Genomic DNA, 27,758 nt, shown 5'->3' with positions numbered 1-27,758 from the left:
TTTGCCTTTAAGTCTTGATCTGCAAAAATTCTCTTGTACGTATATTCTTACAGGTACTGACAAGGAAAAATTCTCTCAGTGAAGGATCAACCAATACTTAGCTGGAGTTCAATGTGATAATAAACAGTGTGTCATTTATCTGGAATTTAGGAATTCAAGAAGACTGATCTTACAAAGGCTATCAAAATGCTGGTGTGTGCATGTGAATAAACAAAGCCAGTCACTTTTGGGAGATTGTTAAGCAATTATTGTAAATAGACTTTTCTGTCTTGTTTTAGGCAACTACTCTAGTATCAAAACTCCTGAATCTCAGGAGCATGGTACAAAATGAATTTAATAAAACTGAAAATTGCATCCTAAATACATATATATTACTGCTCTTTTGCAATTCAAGTGAATTCAAGTGACTTGTGCCAGTTACATCTTCACTGTGTACAGGCTCCAAATTTAGAGCTTTGGAGGCTTTTACTGAATCTTCAGTACTGGTATGTTTTAAAATACCACAAGCAAGGTAAGATTTATATATTTAAAAAAAACAAAACCCTAACTGTAATAATATTGAAATGGGGAAGGTGAAGTGGGGAATTGGCAGCAACAGCAGTTGAGCAATCTTAAGGCTTTTTGGGGGGGGGGGGAGGGGTTTCTTGGTTATTTTTAGATAGCTTACTTGCAGGAGGAAATACAAGAGCCACACACCAGTGCTCGTTATGTAGAAGTGCTTGCTTTAGTAAGCTATAGTAAAAACCCTTGCGTTATGTGTTAGCTCTTTCTTTAATGAGAGGGGATGGGGGAAGAGGAGATCTTCCTGCAGAGCGCTACCCTCCTGTCCTACTTCCACTAGTACTAACTAGTTGCTTCTTGCGTTTTTGTTTGAGCTCTGATGCGTTCAGCTATGCGTGGGGCTAGCTCCGGGGCGCCGGGCCGCAGCCTGGCCCTGGTGCGGTGCAGGAGGGAGGAAGGCGGGCCGAGCTGCAGGCTCTCCCAGCAGCCAGTTTGATGGAACGTGGCTGGACGCCGCCTGATCAGCGGAGTTAGCAGCTTAAGCTGAAGTACATCTTAACCCTTCTCCTCAAGGCTCACTTATGGTAAAGCACAGCCCGCCCCGCGGCTGCGCTGTGCGCGCACCTCAACGCCGGGGCAACGCGGGGCGCCCGGGCCCCGCCCCTCAGCGCCAGGCGCCTCGCGCGAGACTTTGTGGGGCGCGAGCCCCGCCCCCTCTGGAAGCGCCGGACGCGATTGAAACCGTTTCCTCTTTGGGCGGGGCCTCGAGGGGCGGGCCAATGGGGCGCGTGCATCGTACGAAGCTGCCCAATAGGAGCGCAAGAGAGAGTTTAAAGGGGAGCAGCGGGGACGCGAGGCAGCAGTTGGGGTCTCTGTCTGTGAGGAGCGGCGCGGGTGGTAGTGGCCTCCGAAATCTCTGTACCATGGCCGTAACGCGCCGCGCAGCCGTGAGTGCCGCTGGGCCGGGGGGCGGCCGGGCCCCGCTGTGAGGCGCTCAGCGAGCTCCCGGCAGCCGCAGGAGCGTGGGGCCCGTGGGCGGTGGGCGGGCGGGCGGGCGGGCAGGGTCTGGGGCTCCCAGCGCCGCGTGCCCTTGGGGGGGGGAGGGGGGAGCGGGGAGCGAGGGGGGGGAGGGGAGCCCCTGAGGGGAGCCCCTGAGGGGAGCCCCTGAGGGGAGCTCCGGGGGCACGGGGCCGGGAGCCTGCCCTGGCGGTTCCTCAGCTCGCACCTGGTCCCGGCCACCCGGTGCGCCAGGTGCCCGCCCCCGGCCTCCCGCTGCTAACGAGGGGCAGGGGTGGGCACGGCAGGGGGGAAATGCAGGCTGCTCAACGGCGAGCTGAGGGAAGGAAACGAAAAAAACAGATATTTTTTTTCTGGAATAACTCTGCAAGGGTTAAAAACTTCATTAGTAGCTCTTGAAAAGTAGCGTGCGTTTGGTGTTGTTTTTGTTTTGTTGTTTTTGTTTTTTTTTCCCCACGGTAAACAGTGGACGCTTATCTCCATCTGTATAGCAATTTTTGTTACATGGAGTGGAATTGGGGGAATGGTTGGAACAGACGATCTTGGAGGTCTTTTCCAACCTTTACAATTCTGTGAACAAAAAGTGCCTTGCTCATCTTCATGGAATTACTGCTCTAGTTACTGAGTGGGGAAATACAGTAGATAGCTGGGTGGCAGGTAAGCGCTCTAACTTATTAAATGGAATTAAAAGGCTGTAAGGAAGAGTGAGATGGGGTGTGTTTTTCATGGTACTCTCTGTAATTTGCGTGCTTGAGACTTCTTCCCTGAGCCCATGTGAATGTGTAGGAAATAAAAACTACTGCATTTGGTAGTAGATGGCATACATAGAGGTATACCAGTACAGTGGTGGTAAGTGCTATAAACGTAGTCGGGTATCTGAAAATTAAATGAAGTTAGTCTCTGACTTTTAAACTAAATTTTTGTTTTTTTAGGTTGCCAGGGGGTTGGAGAATGCTGTGACTGAACTTAATGGTAAAGCCAAAAGCCAAATGACTGCTAAAAGGGCTGCTTTGGAAGAAATAGGAAACAAAGTTACAACAAGAGGAACACGTGTAACTAAGGTAAAATAACATTTGAAATCCATTGATAAGGAAAAGATGCATAACTAGCTCTATACTAATAATCGTTGATTTCACTATAGAAAACAGACTGCTTCAAATCATCCGTAAAGCCCGGTAAGATGACGAATACAATTATACCGCCTAAACCTCCAGCTGCTGTGAAACAAGTGCTCAAAGAAACTACTGTTCCAAAGGTAGGAAGTTATGATGCTAATGTGCTTCTTAGTCTCAGCTCTGTAAGTGAGAGCGTTAACATCAAATTTTATTTGTAGATGTATCCCATTTCCATACTGAAAAAGCAAAACCTTTGTACTGGGGTTTTGGTTCAATACATGTGCTTAAAGGCTAGTATTAAAGCAAAAGAATTAGTTGTTGAAGTACTACGGGGTGATGCCTACAGATTTCTCTTTCAGTGGGCAATAACTAAAAGGTCTGCTGATTCTGTCTGGCTGGCATGGGGGTGAAAGCTTGCCATACTAAGCAAATTCTGCTTCAATTTTATCTCAAGAAATTGTTACATTAGTAACTTGAAAACTGTGGGGATAAAGGAACATTGCCACTTTGTAGTTAAGTAAGCACTGACCTGTTCCTTAGGTTCTGTCTCCTGTCCCTATGGATGTATCTATGCAAGAAGAGGATTTGTGCCAAGCCTTCTCTGATGTGTTGCTCAACAACGTAGAAGACATTGATGCCGAGGACTGTGGGAATCCCCAGCTCTGTAGTGACTATGTAAAAGACATCTATCTGTATCTGAGACAGCTTGAGGTATGACATACCGAATCTGTGCTGCTGCAGCGTAGTGTTTATCTTGTTGCTCATGCAGCTCTTTCTCCAACAGCTGCAGCAGTCGGTGCGCCCACGTTACCTTGATGGGAAGACAGTCAATGGGCGTATGCGTGCAATTTTAGTTGACTGGCTTGTCCAGGTCCACTCAAGATTCCAGCTTCTGCAGGAAACACTGTACATGTGTGTCGCAATTATGGACCGCTTCTTACAAGTAAGTCTACAATGTTTATCAACGTGTTTGGATTACATGATTTGTTCAGTGACTGGAGATTAGTCAGACTTGTTAGTGTCACTGATAAGCACCAGCCTCAGGCAACGGGGAGATGAACAGCTTGTTCTTCTATCCACTATACAAATGTTGTGGATGGAGGTCTGCAAGCTTGGTAAGAGAGCTTGCTGAATGAGGGAGTCCTCTGTTGGTGGGATGGCCCTGTTCTTGTGACATAACAGAATCTTGAGGGCCACAGTGCTGGAGTGAAAACTTTTGCTTCATTATGTGTAAAATGAACAAAAAAAGTTAACGCCCCTGGATATGCTAATGAGCTTAATGAGGTACATCCTAAACATATTATTACTGTAGTACTAAACTCTTCACCCAAATCGTGCTAAACATCACACCTGAGACGAAACAGTTGAAAAAGTTTGTGTTAGGGGGAAAAAAAAAGTTATAGTGAGGAAGAAAGAAGAGCTTGGGGAAGAAAGAAGAAATTGGAAACCTAGAAGAGGCAGTTGATGGACTGGGCTTCTTCTCCTCTGCCAAGACAGGGACACCTTGGTAAGATCTGTGCCTTCACCTTTTGGTGAGGGATAGCATTTTGCTAGCACTATTACATGTTAGTGCTATTGCAGTAAGTGTATTTATTCAATGGCAATTCCAAATCTGTCATATCTGTCACCTTATTAAATACATTCAACTTTGTGAAACTCTTTCAGTGAAAGCCCTTGGCAGGGCTGTGAAACAAGCAGACATTTGACTCTGTTCACTTTAATGCGACAGTAAAATTGGTGTACTCAGCAGGATTGCCATGGGTAAACTGCTGCAAAAATCTAAGTGCTCACCGTCCAAAGCAGGAATAGAATGGGCCCAAAAAATATGGAAAGATGAGGACAAAGTGACAGAGCAAGTAAAACAATCATGGAATCATTTAGGTTGGAAAAGACCTCTAAGATCATCTACTCCAGCCCTTAACCTAGCACTGCCAGGTCCACCATGTCACTAAGCTCTACATCTACATGTTTTTTGAAGACCTCCAGGGATAGTTACTCAATTACTTCCCTAGGCTTCACAATTCTTTCAGTGAAGAAACCTTTCCTAATATCCAACCTAAACTTCCCCTGGTGAAGCTTAAGGCCATTTTACTCATTTTATCACTTGGTGCTTGGGAGAAGGGATCAATCCCCACCTTGCTATAGCCTCCTTTAAGGTAGTTGTAGAGCACCATAAGGTCTCTCTGAGCCTCCTTTTCTCCAGGCTAAACAAACACAGCTCCCTCAGCCGCTCCTCATAAGATTTGTTCAGCGGAAGTGAGCAAAGATTTTGGAAAGGTAAAGGAATTATTTGTCCAGTATTGGGGGCTTGCTTGTCCTGTGTGCAAAAGGAAATTAAAGAATCTCCTCCCCCTGAAAGAACTGTGGATGCGGAATGTGCTGCATTAGAATCAGAAAATGAAGTGCTGAAAACATCACTGTCCTTTGGAAAGGAAAACCAAGAGAAACCAGGGACAGAAATTAGGGAAATGCTATTGGTCTCAGCTGAAAGGCGAGGAAAAACAACTACAGGAAGAATTTGATCTCTTACTAAATCATGCTATCCTTGGTCTATGCTAAACAAATCCACAAATCAATACACTGTGCAAATCCTGAGACATGGGATGGACATTGGTATGGTAATAATAGTAACAATTGGTGGGATCTTACGATCTTACCCCAGAACCAGTACTTACGTGACCGTTAATCAAAACTGAAATTGCAAATGATAGAGATAACAATGTTCATACTACAGTATGAACCATCCCATGGTCTCTAGCTGAATTAGCGAAGTCACAGAAAAAGTACAAGATAACTATCCTTTTAAAGGAGTTTGATTAATCCTAAGAAGTCTGCTGCTCTTCATGTAAGAGTTCTGTAACACAACATCTTAACTCCAAAGCTGTGATTCTCTGAGCTTGTCATTATGGGGACACTTCTGACTCAAAAGTAGAAATTTTTTTTATGTCTTTAAGAATAAACACTGACATACTGGCATTTAAGCTGATGAATTTGAATCTGTGTCTAGAGTTCGATATTTTGGGTCTTACTTTTCAAATTCCTATATTGCAGACTCATTCAGTACCTCGTAAGAGACTTCAGTTGGTGGGTGTAACAGCGCTGCTTCTAGCTTCAAAATATGAAGAGATGTTCTCTCCTGATATAGCAGACTTTGTTTACATTACTGACAATGCTTACACTGGTGCTGAAGTTAGAGAAATGGAGATGACGATTCTTAAAGAGTTGAACTTTGATTTGGGACGGCCTCTTCCACTTCATTTCTTAAGAAGAGCATCAAAAGCTGGAGAGGTGGGTACTTTCCTGATTGCCTAGAACCTTCCTGTGTATATATCATAGAACGGTTGAGGTTGGAAGGGAGCTTTGGAGGTCATTTCGTCCAATCCCCCTGCTTAAGCAGGGACATTTAGAGCTGCGTATCCAGGACTATGTCCAGGCAGCTTTTGAATATCCCCAAGAAGGGAGACTCCATAACCTCTGGGCAATGTGTTCCAGTTCCATCGCATGCACTGTAAAGAAGAGCTTCCTGCTGTTCAGACGGAACCTCCTGTGTTCCAGTTTGTGCCCATTGCCTCTCATCCTGGCATTTGGCACTGCTGACCCTGTCCCCATCCTCATTGCACCCTCCCTTCAGGTATTGATAAATACTGATATGAACACCCCTGACAGTCAAGATGGTGTAAAGACAATCATTATTGCTTTGGGTGTTATTATCTTGCTTGCTTTATGCTATGTCAAAGAATGTTCAGTTATGAAACTCCAGGCAGAGGAATAAGACCTCACACTGTGGCAGCCAGTAGTGGTTTCATTTTTGTATTTACTGGGGCCTGTGTTCAGTCTTAATTGCAGTGAGTTTACTGTTACAGTAAACTGAACACACCTAGAGCAGAGCCCCAGTTTTCAGAGTAGCCTCTTGTCTGGTAATCAGGGTGTTTCTCATAAAAGGCAAGCAATATCAGTTCTTCATGATTCTTGGATGCAAATGCTGTATTATCTTAAGAATCAAAAGGTAAGCTTTCTGTTTGAGCTGAGTCTTCACTATTAGGAGGCTCTTACACTTAAGTAATCTGCCCGCACTTGAAGTGGGCTTCATTTACTTTAACAGACCACTAAGTAGTTCTTGAAGTTAGCTGATGCCTTAATGAAGATCTACTTAACGTATATTTCCCCCCACCTAATAGTGTGTTACAGAGGGAGCACTTGTAGTGCTTAGCTGGGCACAGCAGTGCCTGATGCTGCTGTTTTTCGGTTAAAATCTCTCACTTGTCTGTGTCTAAATGCCAAATGGCTGCTAGACTACACTGCTTTGGAATTTTGAGGTAACTGCTAATTAATATGGTCCTTAGGCCTTAATAAATATCTTCTTGGCAAAACAAGATGAGTCAACTTATTTGTAAGTTAATTAATAGAATAAGTAATTCTGAAGTATCTTGATGAGGTGAAGTGAAACTTTGTGTATTAACAAACTCTCAATCTGATAGGCTGATGCTGAGCAACATACACTAGCAAAATACCTGATGGAATTGACATTGATAGACTATGACATGGTGCACCATCATCCTTCAGAGATTGCAGCAGCTGCGTTATGCTTGTCTCAAAAGATTCTGGGACAGAACAAATGGGTAAGTGTTTTAATCAAACACATTGTGAGGTTTTTTCCTCCAGTCAATGGAATTGAACTGTTAAAACCACTACTGAAGGAAATTGTGTTTAGGTCAGTAATAATGCGAGGGATCAAATGACATCAGGACAGGCTGATGCACAGCTGAAGGTAGAATATGGAACATACCATTAAAAACAAAACTCTTTTTTTCTATATGAACACCATTATACAATGGGATTTTTCTTATGGAAGTGTTGAGTTACAGAAGACTACACTCTAAGTAGCTCAGGTAGAATAATGAAACCATGGACTGTGAATAGTGAATAGGAAATTGTAAATCAGCTACTGGTTACTCTTGCAAGGGTTGTTTCTTTTGTTTTCCGTGCAGTACGAAAACATGATTCTTGGTATTTATGCGTCCAGATTTCACTGCACACTAGATACGATTCTGAATCTGTCTTCTAAACTGACAGTACTACAACTTCTAGCACTCAAAGTTAGTAGCTGAAGCTTGGGGCGCTGGCTACCTGAAGTGATTGTGCCGTAAGCAGAATCCTCACTTTGTAAATCTTAAATTTCTTACTGTTACGCTTTAGGGTACAAAGCAGCAGTACTACACTGGGTATGCAGAAGACAGTCTTGTGATGATTATGAAGCATATGGCCAAGAATGTGGTTAAAGTAAATGAGAACTTAACAAAATACACTGTAAGTATAACTACTTAAACTTTCTAACGTTTTAGAAATATCTTTGCTGCATATTGTGACTCCTTAGATAAATGTTCTGTGTATGTTACTTTAAAGTGTATGCTATTTAGACAAGCCTGTGAAAAAATATTCCATCAGTACTATCAATTACAAACATTTTAAGTATCAGTACTAACAAATTACCAAACATTTTAAATAAAACTCTGCTCTTGCTATTCTGTATGCTGGTTCAAGTCTAACCTTTTGTTTTCAAAACAGACTAATTGAACAAAGTAAGGATTGTGTGTGCAGATCTTCTGTAACATTATTCCTCTGCCTCTGCAGGCTATAAAGAACAAGTATGCGAGTAGCAAACTCCTGAGGATCAGCACAATCCCTCAACTGAACTGCAAGACAATCAAGGACCTAGCATCATCACTCCTATGATAACCCTAGACAGATGTATCTGATGATATGCACTTTGTCCTTAGTTGTCTATTGAGGCAAAGCTACTGCTCTTTGTAAATAGCATTCCAGCCTTACCACAGACCTTTCAGACCCTCTGAAGGTGAAATTTTAAACTTGCTTTGTAATACAACTGTATGCTCAGAAATAAAGCTGTTTTCTTTAAAAAAAAAAAAAAAGAACAATAACCCCCCCTCTGCAACTGTGAATCTTTAAGGCAATATCTAGAAGTGCCTGCAATTTGATGCTGAATTAGGACATTTGACAAAGTAGGTGACTGATGCAATTTGCAGTTAGATACGTGTATTTTCTGTGGTTGTTCAGTATCTTTTGGCTTTGTATTTAGTAATTTGTTCACACTTTCAAAGAGCAGGACTTTCCTTGGTATACATTATGGGATAGTAAATACGGTGACATTTCAGTGACGTGTCTCAAAGAAGTCGTCAAGAACTTGTTTTTTTGTAGTTTGTTTACTTAAAGCTGGGAAAAGTAGGAGGCTGTAACAGATGCAGCCTTGTAAGGCTTTGTGTTTAGGCAACTGAGTGCAGATGAGATAATGTGTTGTCTGTCTTTGTATGCCTAAACAGAGAGCTGAGGCAGGAAACTCCTCTGTGTGCACTGGCTGTAGATGTAGAACTACAGGGATCAGACCTTTGTATCAGCTTACTTCTTAAAACCTACTCTACTTCTTAGACAAAAACAAAAAAAAACCCTAGCTTCTCATTACCTGTTCTTTTCCCCCTTTTTATTTTTTTCAGCAAACCTCAATACCTGAGAGAATACACTACACTTACAGTTTTTGATTTCCTTTGTTATTTTTTTCTTCTAATAAGCATTTATAAAATTAAACAAGTATTTATTTGTATGCTCAGAGGAATACAAGCATGTAAGTACTGCAGCTCTTCTGCCTCACTTTATTTATGCTTATGTATTTAGTACTATAGTACTAATAGTGCTATAGTACTATGTATTTACTGTTGACTTGCAAACAGATAGTCTGTAAATTAGGCTGAACTCTGTGTCTCTTCTCTATGAGGGTGCGGGCTCTGATGTAGAAGGCAAGTCCGCAGTACTACAAAACTGTGCCTAGTCCTTAATGCCGTGCCTGCTGGAGGTTGAATCTACAGGCTTTTATCTTTATGGCAGGAGACTTCTCTCCTATAGAATAAGATAAGTAAAGTCTAGCACTTAATGCAAATAGGTATTTTTGAAGGAGTCAAATCTCTTAATGGAGATGGAGTTTGTGTGCCTAAATGAAGCTTAGGCAGTGGCTTAGGAGGGACAGGATTCAACACTTTAAAACAGAAAAAGCTCAGAGGAAAAAGTGTAGTGCATAGCTCTTCAGCTGGGCAGAGTGAAAACAATCAGAGCACAGTAGAGGGATTTTTTTTTAAACAAGTGGTTGTTAAGAAACGTTAGTATGTATAATATCTGAAAACAAACTGCAGTGAACAGACCTGTTGAGTAAACTGCTGCTTGTTTTATTTTATGGAGGTTCACAAGGCAAAGCAATGAATGCTGATCACTGTATGGCAAGCAACAGTCACTCTGAATGGTGTGGGAGGCAATTAGACTTAAGCAGTAACACTTGCTTTTACCATTTAAAAGGAGTAGTGCATATCTGTAAGTACCTGGCATAAAAATTCTAGTAGAACTACTTTATGGTAAGAACAGTGGACTACTACATTATACATTCATACATGTTTCTACCATATTCAATTTTTATATACAGTATAGGATTCATTTCTATAAATGTACAGCTGTGCATAAAGACATTTCTTACAACAGGTAGAGCATTAAACAGAATTCCAACATGGGCCAGCCATATTCCAATATAAATCTTGAAGGCAACATTGTTTAGAATACAGTACTACATAGTTTTGTTTAAACTTTTTGTAGTGCCTGTTGGGAGTCCCTAAATACATCAGCAAATGCAAACCAATTCCATTACATCTCTGTACATAATTATTTAAATATACCATCGCAGTAGATTTTTAGATGGTAATATCCTAAATGACCCTAACTCTTTTAAACACATAGCAGCATACTTAACATGTTCCCCAGAATGATCTGCATTAGAGGAAATGTGCATTTAACATAATCTTCATCAGATAATTAAAAAGATTACTGATATTCAACTAAAGGCACTTATTAAATACACCTTAAAGTCCCTGGTCCCAGACTGCAAAGCACCTTTCTGTTTCAGAATGATGATAGGTTTGAGTATCTTCACTTACTAGGTGTTAACCAGGTTTTAAATGTAATAAATAATTTGTTAGTATGTCCATTGCTGTATGTTTCTGAGACAAATATCAAAGTCTCTGCTGTGGATAAGTTTCTTGTTCCTTGTATACAACTTCACTGGTGAAAAATGCTGAGAATAGCAGATCTCGGGAGAACAGTGTCCTGAAGGTAAGGGAAAACATCTTCAAACATTGTTAGCTTCCTAGCATTTTCTTGTCTAACAGTCTTTTATATCTTGGTGACATAATTGTTAGGGAACAGACCTTGTTTCCCTCGTAGTCTTCCTGTCCACCAACCAGAAGGATCTGTGACAAAGAAAGTAAAGTAAGGATTGAGGTTTTGTATACCTTATTGTATACTTTCTGAGGCAGACTCACAAAGCTGTTCTACTTGCTGACAGCCTTCTCATGAAGGATGATGATAAATGAGTTGGAGAACTGAATTTGCTAATCACAGCAAATTCAGGTTAGGTTGCTTTGGGAGAAATCAAAGAGTTAGAGCTGGATTTACTTGGTTCTTGTGGATTAGGCTAACTTTCAGTCAGAACCTGAATAGTTACACTCTAAATTGACAGATCTACAGTAGCAAATAAAGTGAATAGCTTTCAACTGTCAACTCTGATATTTTAAAGTGCATAGGTGTGACTGTTGTGGATGTCTCTGCTCTCTGAGCTATCACAGAAATTTGCAAGCTTTATCAGGGAAGATAACTCTGGGGTAACCAAAAACCATGTCTTAACTATTAGTAGCAAAAGCTTTTTTCTATGTTTACGTACCTTCTTTGATTATATCGATCACGTCATTGGCATTAAAGCTAAGTTCATCTGTGTCCTGAGCATCGTATGCATACAGTGCCCTGCACTGTGGTACCTGAGGCTTCGGTTTTGGCTGTGGTTTAGGCCTTCCTCCAGCTGGTGGGGGCCGGTTTGTGGTCTGCCTGCGAACACTTAAGAGGATGGGAGGGAAACGTTAATGTGTTTCAAAGCTTATTATTACTTGAACCTAAGCTTTATCAACCCATCCCAATGAACAGATTGTAAAGAATATCATAGAAAAGGGAAAAATAGCTCTTAAATTTCACACCAATTAAAAATAGGCATATAAGACTTCCCTGTGAAAGGGTTAAGAGTTGCTGTTTACTTCATACTGAAAACGGATGAACAAGTACTTCCAAACAGCAGTTTAAATGCATAAGTGAAGATGGTGCTCAGACAAGAATGTAAATAAATGGGCACATGCAGTTCATGCATATCTTGGCAACTACATGGCTTAGTCTATCTCCTTCTATGCCCCAATTCAGCAGGAATTTAATTTCCAGTAGTAAAAACAAAGTTCTAGCTCACAGGTTTGCTACTTTACCATTCTTGTGACTAAGCTGTAAGAGAGACTGTCCTAGGTTGTCACAGATTCCAGGACCATCTATGGACTTGTTCTGTTATAGTCAACTCTGAAGCAGCAGGGGAGATGCTGCACAAAGTCTGTCACAGCTATGACCACTCCAAAGATTAGGAAAGGGAAAGGGAAGAAATGCGTTTTGCCAGCTCATCAGCTAATAAAGGCTGGAAGAAAGAACAGGTATTAGATACAATATGTCATTTTACTTGTTCATTGCACTTCCTATTGTAAAAGCTGTGATGGAGGGGTGGGGGAGCTGAACTGTGATAATGATACGTGATACCAGGACAATGCTACATAGCTCTTGCAGAAGAGGTTTCTAGTTACTTATTATAAGTCCTACACTTCATTTTTGTCAGTGTATTTCTAGCAAATTCTAGTTTAAGTTCCTGTAGTGAGCTGCATCACAGAATGAGCTGGGGTTGTCTTAAAGCGTGACTTAGCATTTTGGTACTAAATTTATCAAGTGGAGGGAGGATTGTTCTCCTGTTGTTAGGCTGCTGACTTTGCTTGGGATACAATACAGTGTGAAGCCTAGACCAACTAGACAGATGTGGAAATATGGTAAGCATAAGTGTCACAAAAGTAACAGCTTTTCTGGGCGTACATCAGAACAAGAACATCTTAAATGAAATGTCTTGATGGTGAGAGCATGGTGGGTTTTTGCCTTTTTTTTTTTTTAAAAATCAGACTTTATTAGATTGTTAGTAATGACTAGAAATTAAAGATGTGTTAATACAGAAACCTTGCTAAAGATAAAACTTAACTTGGTAAAAATAACTACCCTTAAAATGACATCTATAATGGCTGTGGTCTTAAAAGAGTAAATTCATAACTCCTCTAGCTCATGTCTTGTGTACAGGAAAACTAGAGGAAAAACCAAAAAAAAAAATCGGGAAGCCGCTGCTGAATATAGCAATACCACTTCATTTTAGTAAATTAAGGACCTTAACACTTAGGAGGAAAAGCCTTGCAAATGTAACTTGTGTACTTCCTTTGTTCTGTTGCTTTTTGGGATATTTGTTTTTCATAGTGGCTGAATGTATCAGAGAAACTTACGGATAGGTACTATTGAAATGTCTGGCTATGCCACTGAACAGGTTCAGCTGAAAGGAAGAACAGGAAGAACCCCTCAGGTGTCCTTTCTGAACTCTGGCATACCTCATGCCTCCATTCCTTTGTGAGCCTGTCTCTTTTTTTCTTGTTTTTAAACTGTTTTTGGACTAACTGGGGGAGTGGTTATAGGTAGGAAATGATACGCTAGCTTGAAATGATGCGCTAGCTTGGTGAGATAGTGTTTGGATCGGTTGTGTCCCTAATCGTGCTGGCCAAGAGCGCAGGTAGTAAGAAGTGAGGTGATGAAAAGGAACAGAACTTGCATTGCTGGCTGTATGGGATCTTGAGGTATTATTGAGGTATTAGTATCAGGGAAATTAAAGCCTGAACTATATTGGTGCCTTATCATACTTCATTGCACAAATTTCAATGCAGCAACCCATGTGCACTAATCAGTGTAGTTCCCATGCAATGGCAAGGTTTTGAGGTTGCTGCCAGTCCCCAGGACTATATACAGGATTAGGAAAATAAATTACTAGGAAGAGAGGTGCCAGGTAAACTATTTGTTTAACATGTCTTCTGCTGGAAGATGAGCTACACCTGACATGTGCCTTAGCCTTTCTGCTGGAGTGGTGAGAGACACTTGTATTTGTCCAGGCTCTCTAAAAAAAAATGAATATACTGCCCCTTTGCAGCAGGAACAAAAAGCCAGGCAGTGCAGAACTCTGCTGTGCAGTGCGCTGTGTGGTCATATCAAGTTCCAGCAAAAAAACACTCACCTCCAGTCAGGTCTGCTCCTACTGACTGCGCGTGGCTTGAGCCACCCCAGGCTACCAGCAGGGTGCATGCGCATGCCTCAAGTGTAATACACGGCCCCTGGCTGCGGGGCACAGCAGGCCTGTGGACCAGCACGAGTACTGGGCAAAAAGGAGGCCAGCCTTTGCTGGAGCTAAGTTCCCAGAACTGCAGCTTTTTGACAATTTTGACTTATTTTTAATATATTTGCTGTTTTCCCTCAGGACACGACTGTATTCTTATAATGGACCATTTGACAGTGTTGCAGCGTGCTTTTTCTGCTTGGAAACAAGATTATAAAATGGCTCTGGAAACACCTACTGAAATATGGCTCAGTAATGATTAGTACTGGTAGGGAGAACAAGGCTGTATTATTACTATTATGGCAGTTACAAATTGGACTTCTGAATGTATGCTCAGAGTTGGGTATTATTAGCATTAACACATTGAATACACAGTATCAGAATAAATCTGTCTTCTTCCTGTAGGCTTTACCACTGTATATTCACTCCAACAATATCCCAACACTTCCCAAAGCTGTAATGTAATGCCCACCTGAAATTATTATTTGGCTGTATTCTCCTCAGAGTGCAGCACCTCCCAACATTTTTGACCAAAATACTTGTTCCCCAAGCTGTATTTTACTGTATTTCAAAATGTGGAACAAACTATTTGGTGAAGTTGTGGGGATTACTACATAGCCAGCAACCTGTGTATTGGAATATTGAGGCCTAAGAAGTGACTTTGCTGGGTTTTTTGTTTTTGTTTTGTTTTTTAGAACAAGAACAATAAAAATCAATCCTCACTCTCTCCAACATCCTCTTCCTTCCTTGTTTTCTTCAGAATTGAGCAGTCTTTCTCTCATTTGTGGCTTCTTACAGAAAACTGACATCCATAAAATCAGAGAGGTGGATGGCTGATCCATACTTGTTCTAGTTGCAATTACTGCTGTAGCTGTTTGTGGGTTTAATTGCTGTTGTGGTTTTTTTCCTAGCTGTCTCAAGCATATACTGTTGTCAGTGCAAGCTAGGGCAGACAGTGAAGATGTCTGAGGTACTGTTTTTATTCTTGGTCAGCTATTTTAAATGGCAATTACAAGAAGTAGAAACTTTGATACATACTAATGATCCTTATAAACTGATGACTGAAAGAGATGGGTGTGTTGGTGTATACCCAGAGCATTAGGAACTATACAGTATGATGCAACTGATGTTTTTAACCCTGTGTGATAGCGTGACTAACATTACCTCATTAGGTACTTGATAGGTGCTACATTTTACAATAATAAATTTTATTCACAATTGTCTGGTGGAAATCACAGTGGCTTTACCCTGCATATGGCTTACAGGTTTTGTTGCTGTTACATGAACTACTCTCAAGACAAAATAAGAACCTAACATTAGCAAAACACCTTTGCTCATTGTACGTCAATTTAATGAACTTCACTATTTTAAGGTTTTGAAGATGGAAGCATGCTTAAAAGTGTTAGCATCTGCTGAGGGTTTTGAAATTGTCAAAATTAGTAGTGGCTACAACTGATCAGAATACACTTGCAACTTTTTGTGGTTAGCATGTGGTTGATAGTTCCCAAGAAACAGCACATCTACTTTTTATTATCCCTAAACCAGAAGGGAAAGAAGGCCTACTATAAGTATTCTAATATCCTTAAGCAGAAGGCACCATGCAAGTTTAAGATATTTAACTGGAACTGGTTTACCTTCATTCCTAAAGCCCTACAACCTGTTAAGGAGCATGTGTTTCATAATCCTATGGAAGGTGAGTTGTCTGAGTGCAGCTTAATGGCCTAAGCTGGTCATCCATGATAACTTCATCACCTATGAACAGTTTGTGTATTAAACTATTTACAGAAATTAACGTAGAAACTTACCCAGCTGCTCCTTGGTCAGGTACTTTCAGAAAATCCAGGCTTTCTGGTTGCTGTGAAATCTTGCCCGATCCTCCTGATAGTTGCCGTGGTAAAGTTGGTCGTGTCATATTTGTATACAGATTTTTCTGATTGGCCTGTTGATTTGCTGGAACTTGGGGATGTGGTACAAACTGTGAAGGATTTATTACTCCATTTTGCTGATGTCCTGGAAGTAAATGAAGTATGAACACATCCAGTCCAAACTATGGATATGTGTGCATTTGTATGTAGGCACACATGAAAAGTATACACAAACACATTGATACATAGATGTACATACGTGCAAATGTACAAACGCATGCACACAAGTATGCATGTATATACAGATGCCCATGAACGTGTATGTGCACACATGTACAGACATACATGTGTGCACGCACACTGGTCTAGCTTCCTGTAAGTGTACATGTACCTTAAAAACTGATGTGACTGAATGAATGAGTGAATGAAAGACGTCTGCTCACCTTTTAAACAAGCTGTTTCAATGCCTATGGGTCAACACAGCAACTACTTAAGTTCAGTAGCTACATTTATCCTGCGTGAACACTGCAGCATAGTTTTACTGCTCTGTGATTTTCTACTTCAGTGCCACGGTAAAGTTAACCCAGTGTCTTGCTGAACACTGCATCAGATTCTTTTAATTAGGACTCTGTGACATGTCTGTTCAGCAGCTGTCATGAGCGCTGGGGCTAGATGATGACAAAAGGCTGAATTGCACAGATTCACAGATTTCTCTAGGTTGGAAGAGACCTCAAGATCATCGAGTCCAACCTCCGACCTAACACTAAGTACTCCACTAAACCATATGCCTAAGCTCTACATCTAAACGTCTTTTAAAGACCTCCAGGGATGGTGACTCCACCACCTCCCTGGGCAGCCTGTTCCAATGCTTAATAACCCTTTCGGTAAAGAAGTACTTCCTAACATCCAACCTAAAACTCCCCTGTCGCAACTTTAGCCCATTCCCCCTCGTCCTGTCACTAGGCACGTGGGAGAATAGACCAACCCCCACCTCTCTACAGCCTCCTTTCAGGTAACTGTAGAGAGCGATGAGTCGCCCCTGAGCCTCCTCTTCTCCAGGCTGAACAAGCCCAGCTCCCTCAGCCGCTCCTCGTAAGACTTGTTCTCCAGACCCCTCACCAGCTTGGTCGCCCTTCTCTGGACTCGCTCGAGCACGTCCATGTCCTTCCTGTAGCGAGGGGCCCAAAACTGAACACAGTACTCGAGGTGCGGCCTCACCAGAGCCGAGTACAGGGGCACAATCACTTCCCTCGACCTGCTGGCCACACTGCTTCTTATACAGGCCAGGATGCCGTTGGCCTTCTTGGCCACCTGAGCACACTGCTGGCTCACATTCAGCCGACTATCCACCAATACTCCCAGGTCCTTCTCGGCCAGGCAGCTTTCCAGCCACTCATCTCCCAGCCTGTAGCTCTGCTTGGGGTTGTTGCAGCCCAGGTGCAGGACCCGGCACTTGGCCTTGTTGAACTTCATGCAGTTGACCTCAGCCCATCGCTCCAGCCTATCCAGATCCTCCTGCAGAGCCTTCCTGCCCTCGAGCAGATCGACACACGTACTTAGCTTGGTGTCATCTGCAAACTTACTGAGGGTGCACTGGACGCCCTCATCCAGATCATCGATAAAGATATTAAATAGGACCGGCCCCAGTACCGAGCCCTGGGGGACTCCACTAGTGACCGGCCTCCAACCAGATTTGACTCCATTCACCACAACTCTCTGGGCCCGGCCATCCAGCCAGTTTCTAACCCAGCGAAGCGTACGCCAGTCCAAGCCACGAGCAGCCAGTTTCTTGAGGAGAATGTTGTGGGGAACGGTGTCAAAAGCCTTACTGAGGTCAAGGTAGACCACGTCCACAGCCTTTCCCTCATCCACCAAGCGCGTCACTTGGTCATAGAAGGAGATCAGGTTCGTCAAGCAGGACCTGCCTTTCATAAACCCATGCTGACTGGGCCTGATCGCCTGCTTGCCCTGCAAGTGCCGCGTGATGACCCTCAAGATAATCTGCTCCATGAGCTTCCCCGGCACTGAGGTCAAACTGACAGGCCTATAGTTCCCCGGGTCTGCCCTCCGGCCCTTCTTATAGATGGGCGTCACATTGGCTAGCCGCCAGTCAACCGGGACCTCCCCCGATAGCCAGGACTGCCGATAAATGATGGAAAGCGGCTCGGCCAGCTCCTCCGCCAGTTCTCGCAGTACCCTCGGGTGGATCCCATCCGGCCCCATCGACTTGCGCACATCCAAGCTCCGTAGCAGGTCGCCAACCATTTCCTCATGGATAGCGAAGGCCACATCCTGCTCCCCATCCCCTTCCACCAGCTCAGGGCACTGGGTGTCCGGAGAACAACCGGTATTGCCGCTAAAGACTGAGGCAAAGGCGGCATTAAGCACCTCAGCCTTTTCCTCATCCTTAGTAACTAGGTTTCCCCTCGCATCCAGTAAAGGATGGAGATTCTCCCTAGTCCTCCGTTTCGCGTTGATGTATTTGTAAAAGGATTTTTTGTTGTCTTTAACGGCAGTAGCCAGATTGAGCTCCAGATGAGCTTTGGCCTTTCTAATTTTCTCCCTGCACAGCCTCGCTACATCCTTGTAGTCCTCCTCAGTGGCCCGCCCTTTTTTCCAAAGATTATAAACCCTCTTTTTTCTGCTAAGCTCCAGCCGCAACTCTCTGTTGAGCCAGGCCGGTCTTCTTCCACGCCGGCTCATCTTTGGGCACGTGGGGACGGACCGCTCCTGTGCCATCACGATTTCCTTCTTGAGGAGCGCCCAGCCTTCCTGGACTCCTCTGCCCTTCAGAACCGCCTCCCAAGGGACTCGGCCAACCAGCGTCCTGAGCAGCTCAAAAAAACTTGCAATTGTGTGTTGGCTATGCTTTGGACTTGAATGCAAAGAAAATCTACATCCAAACTTGCCTTATTGTAAGGCAAGTTTGAACTTGGTCTACAGTCATAAGACTTCTTTATTATTTTTTTTGTGTCTTTTTCCTGTAGCTGTGAAAGTGCTGAGTTTTTGAAAATGCAAGTGAAAGTAGCCCTCCCTTGCTTTATTTAATTCATTCTGTATGAGTATTTACTGCCTGTGTCCACGAACTGGTTAACTTCTTTAACTACAGTAATTTGCCACTTTACTAGAATAATATACAGTTCTTGTTGATCATGCAGTCCTTTGTTTGAGTCATATGGCTGTGAGTTGTGTTTTTTTCCAACAGGATCGGGAGTTGGCATTTGGTAACAAAGACTGGTTGCACACTCGACTTACAGTCTTATCATTGTGCTTCTCAAAAAAAACAGCAGCTGACTGCAAGAGAACCTTTTGTTTAAATAAATAATTAAAAAAAACACTCTGGGAATGTAGAAAAAAGAACTACTTGGGAAGTTGTAGGTCAATGGGATATTGTTCTTTCCTCTGAGTTCACAGACTAAATTAATCATATCGCTCAAGGGCAGATGTGAAACACCCTAATTACATCAATCCCATACAGAAAAAAAAGCTACGCAACTTGCTGGCAGAGCTCATAGGGCTCAGTATTCAGTACACATGAAAGTTCTTATCTAACAGGGTAGGACAAAGAGACATAAATTGCATTCTCTTGTTTATGGCCCTGAAAGCAGTTTCATTAAAAAGTGTTGTCTATATCCTGATTAATGTGTATATTTTTCCCTAAAGAGGAAAATAGAGAGGCTATGGGGTTAGTTTTAAGATTCAGTGTCTTCTCCTCAGTGACTGAACATGCCAGCATCCCTAACAATCAAGCTGTCTCTGGTGGAATACCAGTTTGATTCCCATTAATCTCCCAATGACACACTTCAAAAATGCCTGCAATGTACGTTTAACTTAAGATAGTAAAATTTTAATATCCTCTTAATATGTATTTTTTATGGAAAGGGAAAAAAAAACACAGATGAAAAGAAAAAAGTGAAAGCCTAAATTTTGAATTTTGTTTTAAACTTGAGGCTAAGAAAACTTACCAGGAGGTGGAGGCGCAGCTCTCATAGGGTAAGTCTGAGTTTGAGACCTGTTAGAATACCCTCTAGTTTGTGTAACATTACGTCTAGTAGGACCTGAAAGAAACCAGCAACATTTTGTTACCCTTTTCTGATTACCTTCATTAGGTAAGGTTATGGCTACCAGGCCCCTCTGTGTTCAGAGAGGCTGATCTTAGGAGTAATCACTCTAATGTGCGGTGTTGTTGGCCATGTTCTGCTAAAGCTTTTGGTGAAACAAGGATGCCTTCGGCATATCCTCCCTTTTCAGCCGTAGGATTTAAGGTAGAGATGTCTCAAGACTGCAGTAAATTGAGCCTTAAAGACTATTAGCTTTAGGGACTAGTTTTAGAAACCACAGATAGCTGGCACAACAGTACTTTTTATACCATTTTCTGATCATAAATTTCTCTACCCATATAAGTAGACTTTTTCCAGTTCAGTGATACCAAGAAATCCCCCCCCAGTTTTATTGCACTGTCCTGTTTGATAGGAAAATGACAGGAAAACAATCTAGCAGTATGCTTCCAGGTCTGGTTAAAAGATAGGTTTAGATAGATACTTTGAAAGAAGATTTAGTTTCTTCCTTCTTTCATCCTATAAGGTAGCTGTGCCAAAAAACTTTCCCTATTCTCCCCATAGAACCCTCTTAAGAGGTAGAAGCTTCACAGAAAGCATTTAATATGGCAAAAAGGTAAACACTTTTAGAGACTATTTTTTTTACAGACAGTACTATTTGGAGCTCAGTCTTTGGTGACGTACAAAGGTCACTTCCTTTCTGCATCAGCATGACTGTAAGAACTGCAGGAGCTCTGAGGAGACTGAAACACTCGGCTTCAAAATGCTTGTCTAATTGTGCTTGCTGTTTGTACTATGTCATGTTAAGTTAACACCCTTATTTACTTTGCCACAAGGAAAAGAACCTCAGACACTTCAGAAGCATTCATTATATAGGGAAATAAAAATTTATAAATTGAAGCATTTATTAAATTCCAGAAAGACTGTAAAACAGTAGGGAAATTTGCTGCATCAGTAAGACCTATAACTTGGATCTTCTTTTCAGTGTAACAGAGAAACAATGAAAATGCTGATATGAGAGAGAGGCAAGGAGGGAAAGCAGGAGTCATTCATTTCTAAAGGAAAATCATACATACGGGAATTCTTTGGTAGCCCTGGTCCAATGCTGATCTGCAGTACTTTATTGCTTGGCTTGAGAATGGCTATATCTCCTTGGCCTTGCATAAATTGCACTTGTCGAGAACCACTACTGCTCCAGGGCCCCCAGCTCTCCTTTTTCAGCTTTACTTCAAGCCTAATATAAGCACATGAAAACAAGAAAAAAGAGAAAGGAAAAAAAAAAAACACCAAAGAATTTACATGTCAAACCAGGACATTATCACTTGGCAGCAGATAACTTAGAGATCTAAAAATAAAAAGCTTAGGTTGAGAATCTCTATTCAATGCGTGAATAATGATATAAAACACCTAATTATTTTTTTTTTACATGTTCTACATAACTGACCTTTTGGCTTTCATAGTACAGGAAGGAAGTTTAAGACACTCTGGAGAGGATAAGAAGATAAATGAGCTTTGAGGAAAAACATGCAAAGGTCTGAGCAACAGATGTGTCTACCATAAAACAGATTCCACTAGAAGAAGACTCTACTAGTGCAAGCTAGTAAGTGCTCCATTCCTAAATGTTCTTCTGTATATACCATTAGGTGACCAATATGTGCTTCATGAGTGGGCCTTGTGCATATTTGGGGAGTGAACATTTTTGCACGCACTTTTCAATCTTTCTAATTATTTTCACATATATATGAAATATATAAATGACTATACATATATATATACACACACATTCTCTTTCCAGGTATTTCCATACTATTTGTCTGCTTCTGCTCTGTAATGCAATCAGATACAAGCTAAGAAAATCATGGTTTGGGGCAAGACCCAAGAACTATAACACACTACAACTGGCATGAACAAAAATTTTTATTCCTGGTACTGGATTATTAAAAATATTTATTCCTGGCTTTGAGTATAGGAGCATATGCTACAGGAATGTTCCAAACTTCAGTTGTCCTCCTATAACCCTTCAAACTAAAATAAGACTCTCCTGTTAACTTTCATAATTCTTGCACTTCTTTTAAGGAAATGAACATATGAAAAATCCAAGGCCTGCTGCTGCTAATCTACTTCAAGGGTAGGAGTATTAACAAAAACACATTTGTTGGGATAGTTTCCAGCACGCCCTTACAGCTAAAACACACATCAAACATTCAGTAGCGTTTCAGGCTTGTTTATAAGGAATGTTCCCAAAATAATTTACTTAACAAGCTCCTCCAGGAATTATCGTCTCACCTGGCAGACGCGACCTTATTTCAGATTATTATATTATGTCTCTGTAATTGTGTTCCAAATATCATAACGTTTCCACTACTGGGTCAAGGTTAAGGAGTTTGAAGAGGATGTTCCCTTCTCACGACGGGAAACAGCAGGCAGCAGAGAGATGGGAAAGCTTGCTCTATGGGTGCACATTAATTGTGCAGTGACTGGCCTGGCCCCTGCTGCGCAGCCACAGCACTGACAGCACAGAGTTGATCTGTGACAGGGCAAAGTTGCGGACCCTTGATCCTGATGCATGTTCAGGAGAATGAAAACAACTCACCTACGCACACAGACAGTGGAAAGTGGCAGATGGCCCAGATATAATCCCAATCTATTACTCTGATGAGCTAAAAAAACGTCTGGCTTCCTTACATTTTTATAGTGTACTGTCTCTTATTATTCTAAATCAAAGCACTAGGCAGGAGCTCAGCAAGCAGCTTTCACTCATCTGCCTTATCAGCAAGAACAATGATTATTTATTCTTTAAAAGCCCATTGAAAAAACGTAACTCACGTATTGCTAAATTTCAGAGGTAGTTTTCTTTGTGTTTTCTCTTCGTATCGTTTTGATAAAAGGCTTAAAAACTCAGTTTTGAAGACTGATTCAAGCAAGCTATCATATTCCTGTTCATGTAGAATGAAAATGTCATCCTGCATCGTGCTGAAAAGAAATCAGAGTATATACCACTCAGATTAAAATTTCAATAGCAAATAGAGCCAGCATTATAATGCAATTTGTACACATGGTTGATTTTTAAAAACACAAAGTCCAAAGAGCATGTACCTTACAGTCTTTCTTTATGAGAACACTTTTTTTGAGCAGTTGATAATGAAATACCTGAAAGAATCCTGTTTGAAACACAGGAAAGCTATTTGGTCATTTTACAGTAATCACTGTTTCATAAGAACATGTGCTATTGAAGTTAATATTAAAGTCCATTTCTTCAACAATGGCAAAATCTGTGATTAGAGATGAATTGGAAGCTTGAAAGTTACTAGTCATAAAGTAAGACTGAAAGTCAAAGCAAGCAAATTCTGAATGAAAGCTCTTAACTCTCCATCGTTTTTAGCTTAATGGTTATACAGTACACAAAGAACACACATGTTGGGATCTATTGCCATCAATGGATTGATTCCTGCTTACAGATGCTGCAAAATACTCCACAGAACATTATATCCACATCAGCAATTTACTTGGCTGATTTCTGCCGAGTCCCCACAGTTCCTTTGAGTTCCAGCTAGATTAGCGTTGTTTCAGCATGCTAATTTGTATATAAATGTATTGTTTTTCCTTTTAACAACATGCTGGCATACTTCCTCGCTATAGCTACATTGGTGTCTATCTGTTTCTGCATCCTCTCTAAAAAGCAATATAAATAACGCTTTACAAATAAAACAAAAACAAGGAAATAAGTGGGTTTTTGTTTGTTTTTTTAAACCTAATATAACATGATGTCTCTGTGAAACAAGATTTCACTTTGTCTAGCCATGACCCCCTCTCCTTGCTCCAACAAAGATGATTACAGGATTTTATTTTTTAAGAGAAGAAAGCTGAAAGCAAGGAAAAGAAGGCAAGTCATAAATATGGTCAGCAAGCTATCATAGTCACGACTGATAAAGATATTGTCAATACAATTTCTAGCAACTCCATCCAGAGCTGCTGCACTTAAAAAAAACACCCTACAATTGTTACACTGAAAAGCTATTTACAGCAACGTTATTTACTGCAAGGAAGCAGCTGACCTCCCTTTCACAACAAGCTAAAATCTCACACAAATTTAAAATTAACCATATTAGTTGTGACTTTGTTATTTATTTGCTTCCAGCTAATCTTCATCTGCTTTTAGTAATATTAGAAAATATAATTGTAGCATAGCAATTTATTTCAATGCATTAGATGTCTCATAAGTGAAAAAGATGCTATCTGATTGTATTTCCTTCTGGAGAAATGAACCTTTCAAATCCTGGATATAAAAGGTTTGGATTTAGAATTAACATTTATTAGCAGTTTTCACAGTTTCTTCTAAAACCAATATACTAAAAACTTACTTGCTAATGGCATAAAACTTGGCAGTGTCAATATCATCAGTGATTAAGGTTGTGGAAAACCAGGCAGGTGGCTTTGGCAGCCAAGTGAAGGGCAAGCCAAAGTTACATAACGAGCACTAAGGAAAAACGTCTTTAAATGGTTTGCATAACAATAAATCACACAGAGAAGGCATTGATATCCCATCTATGTATTATGCATTACTTCAAAGTTTCACAGTAAGTCAAAAAGTAAATTAAGTCTTGCAAATAAGGACCTTGAAATAACTTTCAGCTCAGAAAAGAAGTCCCTTCTCTTCCATCAGAGAGAAAATTAAATCTATTTTCCCTCATCACTCTTTTCTGATCCTAATTACCTAGCAATTAACAGCTTTCCACTTTAAGCATGCTCTTTCCTTTTCCTCTCACAGCTGGTTTGCCTGATTGCTGACTCTTTAAATACGAAGGTGGTAAACAGAGGTAGCTTTCTCATCATCATTTTTCATCTAGTTACTGAAGACTATGCCTCCCTCTAGAGACTGTGAGTAGCAATTTACTTCATGCAGAATTAAAAATAGTTTCATGCTATTGCTACAGATACTCTTGACTGTTAGATATGAAAATGTTTCTAACCTGACATGAAGAATAAGTCGTACCACTACCCATTTTTCTAAAAGTTTACCCTCTATTTCTGTATTCCATAATCTCCTTTCAAACTCTGAAATCTTTCCTATAGCTTATGAAAGTGTGTATGAAGCCACAAACTTACCCAATTACCTACCCCAGAGTACCTACTTAGTATTTAAAATAGCAGTAAGAAATGTAAGAAAATAAAGTAAAATCATGACCTCCCTTCCTACCATCAAGCAAACTTAAGAGTCTCAGCAGGGTTCTGAAAGAGACATGTAAGAAAAACCCCAGCACTATAGGAAATACTATCCAGCCAGTGGTCCTATTTTAGCTTGCTTGGCAAAGAGCCCGCCTTTGCAACACTGTTAGGATATCCTGCGTCACTGCTTATCAGATGAATTGTAAAATTCAGTTACTTACTGCTATTAAAAACACTAGCAGACTTCTATGAGTATTTGTCATACTCAACTCACAGAACAAATTACAAATTGGGTAGTTGTATTTTAAAGGGCAATTCCCTTAGTAATTGTTATGTGGTGTTACTTGATGTAAATATGTGTCAGTGGTGCTTGAATATTCTGCCCTTCTTGTCTGTAATACAGAACAAAGCTAAAATTCGGTCTGGATAAGCTCCTAAAAAGTGTCATTTCAATTATTTTCTTCCAAGGCAGAGGACTGAGATTCACTTCAAAACTGGTCAGAAGTCAATTACCTTACAGGTGTCAAAATTTAAAGTACAGGGAGTTTCTCTTCCTTTTTAGTTGAGAATTAAAATGTTCTTTAAAAATAAACTACAAACTAGAGTTTTGAAAACACATGAGACAATGCAAGCTAGAGAGCTAATGCAATTTTTGTTTTAAGACTGACCTCTGAAAAAATTATATTTCTTTCAAAAATACAAAGGAGGCAATACTTGTACTGTGTAAAAGTTTCATTCTGGATTTATTAATTGAAGACCGTTAAATACTTCAAGCTGCATCTCTGGTCACTGACACAAGATTATCACAGATTCTAGTGAAGCAGTTATTTGTGTAGCCTCTGCAGCCAGGGTATTGTATTACTAATAAACTGTATCAATACAGAGTTAAAATATTCCTTAAGTATGATCTGTTATGAACTCAGCCCATACTAACATGAAAACAGGAAAAGCTCTCCTGATCCTGTGTTTTCTAGGTAGCTTTGTTCTGGGGGGAATACCTGGATGGCTTGACAGTTTGTAATTCTGACACTATTTTTAGAATATACAAAGAATGGCTTTTCCAACAAAATAAATTCAATAAGCTAAGTTTAAAACATTATTAGACACAATGTAATATACATATTTCCTCTAAACTATGCACATCTTGTTTTCCTTCAAAACCTTCTGTGGAACTGTTATTTACTTGTGAGAAGAGTGTAACAGCTTTCGCTAACTTGGCAGGCAGCTGTGCTTTTAGCTGACTCAATGCAACTCTGCCTTTGGAATGCTACAGGCCCAATTCAGGTGTCTGGCTGAAATCTGTTTAATATTTGTACAGCACGCAGTTGAAACTTGGAACACTAAATAGGCAAATTCCACTCTTTTAACCTTGATCTATTGTTGCTGCAGCTTTTGTTATAAAGATGTATGCTAAAATAAACCACAAGATTTGAAAATGGTATTGTAAAAGTAGACATTTCCCTAAGCTTGGAAAGATTTAATTTAGTCAAGAAATGCAGAAACGTGAAAACCTACTTTTTTTAGTACTGGATTATGTCTGTGGGAAGACTTCTGAATATCTTAACAGGAACAATGTTCTATAAGCATATTATAAAAAAACAAAACACCTTTGCAGTAGCTGTCAATACATAGTACTCAACTACAGAGTATTCTCTTAAAATACAAAATTTTAATATTTATAGAATTCTTGTTGGTCCATTAGGCTGGATCTGTATTCTTTTTTATTAAATTTAATACTCAGCTGCCAGCTCTGATAAACTGCAATAACAAATGCAAAGATATTCAGAGACTTTTTTTTGTTCATCTTCAAGGGGATGAAGTGATACAGGCAAAAATCTATGGGTCTCATGGGCAGTTTCTTCCTGTTCTTACTTACTCACCTAACCAGGTTTCTCAGCTTTTTGTGGGCACCACCACTGATCTTTCCTGCAAGTTGGGACTGGTTTGATATTCAGTCATCAGAAGTGATGTGAAATCCAACTAGGAATAAAGGTTTTAACAGCTCACCACAGAGAACCACTCTTTAGGAAGCACTGGATACACACACGGTGTACTTACATATCCAAGATTTACTTCTCGGATACAAGCTTAAGCCAAAACTCACTAAACCTTCTTGAGCACGTTACGGTGCATATATGCTTCACAGAACACATTTTGGGTGACACCAGATAGGTGAGACTTAAACCAAGTGAACCATTTTAACAACTAGTCAGAAAATGTTTATTAACATAAACATCTGTTGTTATAACATACTAGGGCTATGAGTAAAAGTAAGTCCAGCTCGGTTTACAACATTCATTTAATACAGCTTATGGAATTCACCCTTCATCAATCAACTTATTTCATTCTGTTTTACACAAATTTCTGTCAGTGGAAAGATGTGTTCAAGATACTGACCTTAGAGAAACAGAAAGAATTCTCTCCACTTCCATTCTTCGCTTTAAGACTTCCTTAACTTGACCCTTTTCTGGACCCTGCTTTATCTTTTCACGCCCAATCAGGTATATGCACTTTGGAGTGAGGACAAGATCTCGCTTCACACTCTGAAACAGAATCATTTGAAAATATATAGTTATACAGAAATCAATGCATTTATGTCATGATGCTGTTCCAAAAATACGTAATGTACTGTGATTTGGGGCAAGGCTATCAGTCTTTGATTTGAATGTGTACAGGGGAATTTGATGTGATAAATCACAACCTCAGAGTCAGA

The 27,758-nt window shown here is 40.7% G+C and overlaps 2 protein-coding genes across 8 annotated transcripts in view; one reads left to right on the top strand and one right to left on the bottom strand.

The window, feature by feature from the left end:
- Positions 1-1,067: 1,067 nt before the first annotated feature.
- On the top strand, positions 1,068-8,562 carry CCNB2 (cyclin B2). Its single transcript, XM_048060319.2, has 9 exons — positions 1,068-1,448; positions 2,451-2,579; positions 2,660-2,773; positions 3,174-3,344; positions 3,418-3,576; positions 5,685-5,921; positions 7,112-7,252; positions 7,830-7,940; positions 8,265-8,562. Exons 1-9 carry the CDS (start codon positions 1,083-1,085, stop codon positions 8,364-8,366), a joined length of 1,530 nt encoding a protein of 509 aa, XP_047916276.2. The 5' UTR covers positions 1,068-1,082; the 3' UTR covers positions 8,367-8,562.
- The window catches only part of MYO1E (myosin IE), a 259,158-nt gene continuing 239,951 nt past the window's right edge, over positions 8,552-27,758 (bottom strand). For 6 of the 7 annotated variants that reach the window (XM_067004122.1, XM_048060311.2, XM_067004123.1 and 3 more), the window contains 7 exons: positions 27,443-27,588; positions 22,706-22,852; positions 20,956-21,113; positions 19,787-19,879; positions 15,762-15,966; positions 11,404-11,573; positions 8,552-10,933 (listed from right to left, as the gene is read on the bottom strand). In XM_067004122.1, the coding sequence (XP_066860223.1) occupies positions 10,857-10,933; positions 11,404-11,573; positions 15,762-15,966; positions 19,787-19,879; positions 20,956-21,113; positions 22,706-22,852; positions 27,443-27,588 (996 nt within the window). In that variant the 3' untranslated portion in view covers positions 8,552-10,856. Of the gene's footprint in view, positions 10,934-11,403; positions 11,574-11,986; positions 12,187-15,761; positions 15,967-19,786; positions 19,880-20,955; positions 21,114-22,705; positions 22,853-27,442; positions 27,589-27,758 lie in introns of those variants that run through there. The other variant, XR_010834323.1, reaches the window with a different exon arrangement.

This window comes from Anser cygnoides, chromosome 11 (genome assembly GCF_040182565.1).
Source record: "Anser cygnoides isolate HZ-2024a breed goose chromosome 11, Taihu_goose_T2T_genome, whole genome shotgun sequence".
NCBI classification, from domain to species: domain Eukaryota; kingdom Metazoa; phylum Chordata; class Aves; order Anseriformes; family Anatidae; genus Anser; species Anser cygnoides.
This window is presented reverse-complemented; position numbering and strand designations above follow the sequence as displayed.

Bases quoted from the DNA above. Each gene is read 5' to 3' on its own strand.
- CCNB2 (XM_048060319.2), top strand. From the start codon at position 1,083: ATGGTAAAGCACAGCCCGCCCCGCGGCTGCGCTGTGCGCGCACCTCAA. The intron at 2,580-2,659 runs GTAAAATAACAT...ATTTCACTATAG, and splicing joins GAGGAACACGTGTAACTAAG to AAAACAGACTGCTTCAAATC. The intron at 2,774-3,173 runs GTAGGAAGTTAT...CCTGTTCCTTAG, and splicing joins AAGAAACTACTGTTCCAAAG to GTTCTGTCTCCTGTCCCTAT.